The sequence below is a fragment of the Adiantum capillus-veneris genome, chromosome 7 (genome assembly GCF_014529385.1).
Source record: "Adiantum capillus-veneris isolate H3 chromosome 7, ASM1452938v2, whole genome shotgun sequence".
Taxonomy (NCBI): Eukaryota; Viridiplantae; Streptophyta; class Polypodiopsida; order Polypodiales; family Pteridaceae; genus Adiantum; species Adiantum capillus-veneris.
The window spans coordinates 4,585,388-4,593,917 of NC_140937.1; the positions used below are offsets into that span (position 1 = coordinate 4,585,388).

The window sequence follows — 8,530 nt, forward strand, 5'->3', positions numbered from 1 at the left end:
ACTGAATCACTACCCGTCTCACAAGACCCGGTTCCACATAGTGAAACTGTCTCAGTCATCTACACGCTATTTTCAATTGATGCGAAATGAAAGCCCGTTTTCAAATGCGGCATCTTTGCAAAAGCACAAAAAGCTCTTCATGAGCTTCCTATACAAAATGTCATCTCATGGAACGCATTGATTGCAAAATATACTCAACATGGTTATGACAAGGAAGCTTTGGACTGTTTTCAGCAGATGCAAAGTCAAGGCCTTTCTCCAGATGTAATCTTAAATCACCTATGCTTGCACCTTGAAGGCATGGGGCATTGCGCAAGAGATAGACTTGGGGTGAGAGAATTGGTCATGAGATTGCTAGTCGGGGGCTGTTGCACAAAGATGTCTTGCTTTGTGGTATATGGGTGACATGTATACTAAATGTGGCCTGACGTCACTTGGAGCGCGTTGATCGCAAGATATGACCAACATGGCCGGCCATGGCAAGGGAACTCGGGGTTGTTTTCAGTAGATGCAAAGTGAGGGACCCCCCGTCAGACGAAGGCCTCTTCTAATGCATTTATAGGAGGCTACATTCACCAAGGGAAAGTTGTCTTGCTTGACGGTGATTTGGTTGGAAATATAGTGTCCTTGCGAAAGAACCAAAAGTTCGTCATGAGCTTCCTATACCTATGGAATGCCGTTCCCGAGAATGCGATGCTTGCTGGATATGCCCAACATGGCTGTGGCAAGGAAGCTCCGCGGGCTGTTTTCAACGGATGCGAAGTGAGGGTTTCTTGCCAGATGAAGGCCTCATGGAATGCATTTATAGGAGGCTATGTCAACCGAGGGCTGTTGCAGAAATTTGTCTTGCTTGGAGGTACTTTGTTGGTATGGATGCCAAATGGGTGTCCTTGTGAAAGCACTAAAAGTTCCTCATGAGCTTCCTGTATGGAATGTCGGTGCCTGGAATGGCAAGCAAGCTATGGGTTGTTTTCAGCTGATGCGAAGTGAAGGCCTATTTTCAAATGCAATCACCTCTATTGCATCTTGAAGCCTTTGGCATTGCACAAGACGTTTACATGGGTGAGAAAATTCCCAATGAGATTCTAGACGAGGGTTGTTGCAGAGTCATGGCTTGCTTGGCGATGCTTTGGTTGGTTATGTATGCCCAAAAATGCGGCGTCCTCGCAAAAGCATAAAAAGTTATGCATGAGCTTCCTGCATGGAACATCGTCTCTTGGAACGTGTTGAGTGCAGGATATGCTCAACAATGGTTATGGCAAGGCCCGTTTTCATATGCAAAGACCTCTCTTGTTCCTTGAAGCCCTATGGCATTGTGCAAGACATTGACATGGGTGAGAAAATTCACATGAGATTGCTAGTCAAGGGCTGTTGTAAAAACATTTCTTGCTTGGTGATGCTTTGGTTTGTAGGTATGCAAAATGTGGCATCCTCGCAAAAGCTTCATGAGCTTACAAGACGTCGTCACTTGGAACGTGTTGATTCTAGGATACGCCCAACATGCTTATGGCAAGGAAGCTCTCGGCTACTTTCAGAAGATTGGAAGTGAAGGTCTTTCTCCAGACATAACCATCCAAGCTTGCACCTTGAAGGCATGTGCCATTGTGCAAGCGGTAGACAGGAAATTCACGATGAGACTGCTAGTTAGGGGTCGTTGCACAAACATGTCTTGCTTTGCAGTACCTGGGTTGATATGTATACCAAATGTGGCCACCTCACAAAAGCACAAAACGTTCTTCATGAGCTTCTTATATCGAATGTTATCTCTTGGAGCGCGCTGATCGTGAGATATGCCCAACATGGCTCTGGCAATGGAACTCTGGCTTTTTTGAGAGGAAGCAAAGTGAGGGTTTTTCGCCAGACAAGGGCCTCTTGGAATGCATTTATAGGAGGATATAGCCAGCAAGGGCTGTTGTAGAAATTGGTCTTGCTTGGTGATGCTTTGGTAAACCATTGCTTTACAAACAAAAGAGGTGTTTTATGTTCCTCCATATAACAACATCATGCAAAAGAGATATATCCAATATTAATTTCAACCATTTACCCATGTCAACCATCAAAAGACTATTGATAAGATACAAGAGTGTCTTTGAAATGAAGTGAAAAAGCTGCTATTAGATTGACAAAATTTTCTCACTGGAGACTGTAGAAGTCATCAATTAAGTTGCTACATTTCGGCAGACAATGACAGCATGATATGAACAAAATAAAGATAATTGTAGCCATCATGAATCTAGTGATCTCCAAGCTATGAAAGCATTCCAAAAGTTTCAAAAAAGACTTGACTACAAGAAAGAAAATTATGCGAAAATTGTCTAAGAATGAACACCTCAAGTATCAACCTAACTAAACTTTCAAATTACTACAGCATTTTAGACATAAAGTGGCCAAGTAAACTTGATCCTTGAGTAGCTCTCAAGTCGCATGTCTCACACATTCATGTCAATGAATGGTCAAGATATGCCTATAGTCCAACGCAATCAAAGTGGCACCATGAATCACTTTTCTATCATTGAACCCCTCTAAGCACTTGACACATACGCATTCATCCTCCGTGAGCATTATCTTCGGCTTCGTCTGCTATCACGTTCCATATCTTTTGTTGCACTTGAAAAAGATCAAAGCATATGAACGTGTCCAAACTTGGATTCACCTCAATAAGGCAACTCAATAAGAAACGTACTTGGAACCTAGGCAGATTAGGTTCTTTGCAAATACCTGGGCCGAATTCCAAGACAGTTGGTTCTCTTTCGACTTCGTATTGCTGCACCCAAAACATCTTGATATCATCTGCCTTGTTTTCTCTTGTTCCCGTGACCTTTACTTCAATTTTAATTCCTGCAGAATATTTGATGTCCCAGCTGTTCCAAAGCTTCACCTCCTCGATCAATCTTTCCAAGTTTTCATTCTTATAGGCAACCTCTAATGTCATCCTAGGCTTGAGTGGTGGCTTAGCCCCTACCGAGGTATATGCAGCATCAGGTTGTTTCACAATACCATTTGGTAAGTTATGTGACGCTGCGCCCAACAAATACACAACTTCATCAAAGTACAAATGATGCCCTCTAAGCACATCATGCACTTGACTTTGTATCCTTGACTTTAGCGATTCGATAGTGCTCTCGTGCACCAACGATGGGTCACCATACAGAAGCACATCTCCCTTCTGTCTCGATGTGGAATAAAACGCAACCTTCCAACAAGTATGAATTTTCAAACACCATGTTTCGAAGCTACTCTTCTTTGGCAACAATGAAAGGACCTTCTGTGCCACATCTGTAGGCTTTTGTAGCTCTTTCAAATCCAGCATCCAACCTCTCTATCTCCCCATCAATCTGATTAGGCTTTTCTGCTGAAGGGAATGAAGGCTGGGCATGCTCTTACGAGCACAAGATTCGAGTCTGTTTTCCATACCTCTAAACCTGTAAACGCTGCTTTTGTGTTGAATACCAAAGACCGTGCAAAATCTGAAGTGCCTCAAATCTCACGTCGCGTTCAGAAAAGGCTCCGCACCTGCTATCGCCACGTCAGAAGGCGCACCTTCCTCGTCACTAATCTAGGGAATAGGGAGGTGGGATCAATGGCCCTCATTAGGCCTCGCGAGGCGGGTGCAATCCGGGCCGTGCGATCGTCATTTGAACTAGGTGTGAACTGCGGAGGTTCCGCACACCACATCAAAATTGGTGTGAACTCAATGCGAACTCGGTGTGAACTAGGTGTAAACTTGTTCGCGATGCCGTGATCTATAAACTTACCACACACACACCTTTCAATGAGTGCGCGTTAGCCTAGTGGTTACAATCAATTTCGTGGGGGAGAGGGTAGCTGGTTCAAGTCCTGGATTCGAGAAAGTGGGAATCTTTTGCATTCCATAGGCAATCCAACGATCACAATCAAACGGTGATCGTGAGCCATTGATCCCACTTCCCAAAAGGAGGTGTCATTTAGTAACGAGGACGCACCTTGACCTTCAGGAGTCAACTATCAACACTATCTAACACAGGGTATTAAATGAGGAACTTCGAGCGGGAATGACTGGATACACAACGCCGTCAGATTTTTGAGAAGTAAATCATCACTCCCACTTTCATACGAACTAGGAGATTCTTCGCTTTCTGTTGCATCATTAGGGAACACAAGTTGTACCTATCTACGCTTGAACTCTTTGAACATGAAATTTGCCAGATTATCATGCCGGTCAGAACCATTGCCAAGCATACTAGCTTCTTCACCCACCCCACTTGCGCATCTGCAATCTTCTCAGATGCACTCATGGGTCTCACTGCTTATAGCTCAACTAAAGAGCTCATGGCATTGTGTGTGGTCTCATCTTGTAACTGCCCTGCTCTGAGGTCTCCTTGTGCTTCATTCACCCAATCCATGTCGAATGAATCATAGACGACACAACCTACAACTCCATATCACATCTCTTTAATAGAATGTGAAAGCGCGCCTTAAGCATTTTGAACGCCCTCTCCACAGCATCCTTGTGCTTGATTGAATGAAGTTCCATTGGTACTTAAGGCGAGAAAGGCCATCTTTGCTACCTTTGAGAGGAACTAGCATATATGGACACGGTGGGTAAGCACCATCTCCCACAAAACAATATCTCCCAAGGCACCTTTCTTCATAATGTTTGTGAATCTTGTTATGATTGAAATTAACGGAGTCGTGATGAATAGAGCCAGTCCACCCAACATCATAATCCCATACCACATAATTTGTTGCGAATGTACATTGCAAAAGGACAGAGTGAAACCCCTTGCGGGTTTTAGTAGTAGGTGTGGTTTTCCTTAGGTGTTATAAATGGTATATGGGATCCATCAATAGCACCTACAACAAAAGGAATCCTGCGTATTTTCCCAAACTCTTCAGCCTGCTAAACCATTCTTGATTTTAAAGGCCACCTTAGGTACATGTCATGTTGTAGATCACAAGATTTAATGGCATCAATAAACTCAAGCACAATTCCACATATTGTACTCTTAGCACATAAGTATAGGTCTGTCAAGATTTCAAGGTTAGTACCAAAGGCTAAACAATGAAGTGCCAAACATACACGATCTTCCAAAGTGATCGCCCGACACAAGATAGTGTTGTGTCGCTTCATGAATGGTGCAACCCTCACACGTAGGTGCTAGAATGTTTTCTTGCTCACTCTTAAACGGCTCTTGGACATCTTGTCAGAGTAAGAGCCCATCAAGCATTGCTCATAAAACCGCAAGGGTCTTGGCACCGCCCAACATATGTGCTTACGATGTCCCTTCATTCGATTGATAATGCCCCTTGTAGAGGCGACTTGAATAGCCGCCTTTACAAGTTGAAGCCATTTCTATACTGACTTCTCCTTACTGTCAGCTAACTTTGTAATTGCCTCATGCAATGTTGCCTTCCCTCGAGGTGCTCGAGCAAGAGTGTCATTAGTTCCCCTAGAGGGGACATTGTTATCTTCCTTAACCACCATTTTTGACTTGCTTTCTTTGTTTTCGCCTTTCTTGGCCTCTTCTCTAATTGGAGTAGAAGAGCTTGCATGGCTTATGCAGATTACATGGGCTCTATTGTGCATGTAGTAATCTACCACACCAAACCATTTACACGTATATTTTTTTCATTGCCTGAGACCGCATTATATGCTTTTTCCTCCTTTTATTGAGTATAGACTCTTTGCCATTTATGGGGTAGCTCTCTCCATCTTTGTTGAAGTCAGTGTACAATGATGCTCATCGAGAGGCTATCTTGCTCCATAAATTGTATCCTTGTTTTTGGGTTTTTTTTCTTTTTTGCCATACAATTGTGAGTTGAGATAATTCATATTAACCCGATAAGAATACAACAACAGCCCTCAAGCACAACATGTGCCATGAGGGGGCTAGGTTCCATCAGAGACTTGTACACAAAATACCTACCAGATGATCAACTCCTAACCTCTTGGGTGTTCTAAACAACTCAAAGTATGCATCCATCCTTCATCTTTGTCCGCTACCTCTCTTCTTGCTCCTACCATGTGAATGAGCTCAATGCTTGATCGCACAATATCATCAAATAGAGCTACCTCTAGTTTTCCCTCAAAGACTCAAAGGTTCCTAGACTTCCATACTTGGTTCAAGTAGCAAAATCTGATCATTTGAGTGCATATCATACTGGCCTAGCTTTGGATACTCCCAAGATCAAGTCATCTGTAGAAAAGGTGATCTTCCAAGTCCTTCTTACCCACTTGCACACTCTAGCGGGTAGACCCCGCGAAGTAGGGCACTTGCAAAACAGATGGAAGTATCCCTTCTTTTTTTTCTTATTAAATTCATCGTTCATGCTACCTCTAATGTGAACAAGTTGCTCCATCCAATAACCCTTCCAAAAGGATTCCCCCTTCCCATCCTCATCCTCCAAAGTTACTTTAGTGTTTAGCATTTTTGGGTCGTTTTGGTGCTACATTAGATTCTTTAGCATGCCCCCCCCCCCCCCCCCAACAGAGAGGTTGGGGTTATTTGATGGATTCATGTTGCAATATTCCATATTAGTAGCTGCATGTTCAGTAGTAGTAGTGGTGGATGGGCTTGGTGTCTTGTGTAAAGCTGTGTTTTACCAAGGTTGCATGGGATTGGCGAGTGACCTCTTTTGATTTTATGGGAGATAGTTGACCAAAAGGGCTAGGTATTGGATTGGGTAGTGTGACCATCGCAATGAAACCATGGAAAGGGGCAACATATGGGGACAATGAAGGAGCAAGGGGTTGAAAGGGTGTAAAATAAGTGTTATGTAATGCACTCTCATTTTCCATTTGAGAGTCTACTATTGAAAATTATTACGATTTTGAATGCTTAAATCTCCCACTTTGCGAGCTAACCATGAGGCTTTCTTGCTAGCACTAGATGTTGCAACATACTCTAGCTCAATAGTGGAAGATGATGTGCAATACTAAAGAACAGATCTCCATGAGATAGCTACTCCAACCAAGAAAATGTATTCAGATGTCACGTATGCTATAGCACCGTGATAGACAACCAATCGGAAGGTTTACCTCAAGATTCCCATACTTTCTTGGTGGAAATGGAAATTCCCCAAGAAGATTTACCTCAAGAAAGTTTACCTCAAGATTCCCGTACTTTCTTGGTGGCAATCGAAATTCCTAGCACATCGTTTAGTATAGCCATGAATTCTTCCCAACATACTCTAATAGCAAGGTGGTATTTCCCTCTTTACCTTCACAAGAAACCTCTTCAAAGATTCTTGAAATAGCATCATTAGGGTTCAAGCACATTGCATCCTTGCAACTCACTTACTTGAAACAAATTTCTTTCCCATTTAGGTAATTGTTAGGTTCAGGCCAAGTGGTCAGACTACACCCATCTCACTGATCGTACTAACCTTACCTATTAGAACAATAAGGACTATTGAGGGGTTAGTCCTCTTTATGCTCCACCAACACTCCATATTTGCTCTTCTTCGCCCTCACACTACGACACACTGTGCACTGCACAAGTGGTATCGAAGCTACGGTGGCTTCCTCCTGCTTTGTGTGTGTATAGGCTTTGAGACAAGCCTAAGGTTGCCTTAGTTTAAGGTAGCTACATAGAGATACAATAATCAATTACAGGCTCCGTGTGACAAAGAATAGTACAACAGAGTTGGAGCAGAAGGAAGCTCTGGGTTTGGGCTTTGTAGAGAGTTTAGAGCACGTGAGAGAGAGAGAGAGAGAGAGGGAGAGAGAGAGAGAGAGAGAGAGAGAGAGAGAGAGAGAGAGAGAGAGCGAAAGAGAGAGAGAGAGAGAGAGAGATAAAATTTGTGTCTACATGTGCACAAAGTTTCAAGCCAAATTTTGGTTCCAGTTGTTGTTACAGCTTCTTCGTCGTCCCGAGAGTATTTTAACAAGACGTCTAACGGTTTTACCCCCCTTTCAAAGATGTTGATGTAATCAAAATATTCATTTGAGCAACATAGTATAAGATAGTTTTCGACCAACGTTTTAAGCATCATATTCGACTCTCTTGGCATTCGACATCGGCTTCAACAAAGCAGGGAACTTAGGTGCTTTTTCTCCGGCATTGGAAAAAGAGAAGTAGGGTGTGTGCTTTTGGAGACACACACACATGCACTCTCTTGTCATCCACAAGTTCTCCTCTTGGCAAGGATACAAAGAACGCAAATGGAAATCCAGAACTTCTCTCAACAAATGCATGAAATTGCTGCTAATGGCAATCTATAGCCTGGCTCCAACTGTCGTCAAAGTGTCTCTTGGTCTCATTCTCTACAATACCAAAAAGCTTGTGAAAATCTATAGTCGATGTCATCAAAGTCAATGCCAATGCCGGGTGTCACTCCTCTATGAAAGAGGTACCTCATTCGTGCATGTCGATGTTTGAGGAGAAGCCAATGCCACAATCTAGGAAGGGGTTATCAAGAAGCATTCTCAAAGGGCTTCCCATCCAAAATGTCATTATTTGGAATGCATTGATTGAGAAGATGACCAACATAGCTATTGTAGGGAAGATATATAGTGCTTTAATTGGATCTGAAGGAAAGGAATTTCCCC

At 43.0% G+C, this 8,530-nt stretch overlaps 1 protein-coding gene across 1 annotated transcript; it reads right to left on the reverse strand.

Moving 5' to 3' along the window:
• Window positions 1-398: 398 nt before the first annotated feature.
• On the reverse strand, window positions 399-3,498 carry LOC147453372 (uncharacterized). Its single transcript, XM_086517120.1, has one exon. It carries the CDS (start codon window positions 3,308-3,310, stop codon window positions 2,546-2,548), a length of 765 nt encoding a protein of 254 aa, XP_086373246.1. The 5' UTR covers window positions 3,311-3,498; the 3' UTR covers window positions 399-2,545.
• Between the last annotated feature and the right edge of the window lie 5,032 nt (window positions 3,499-8,530).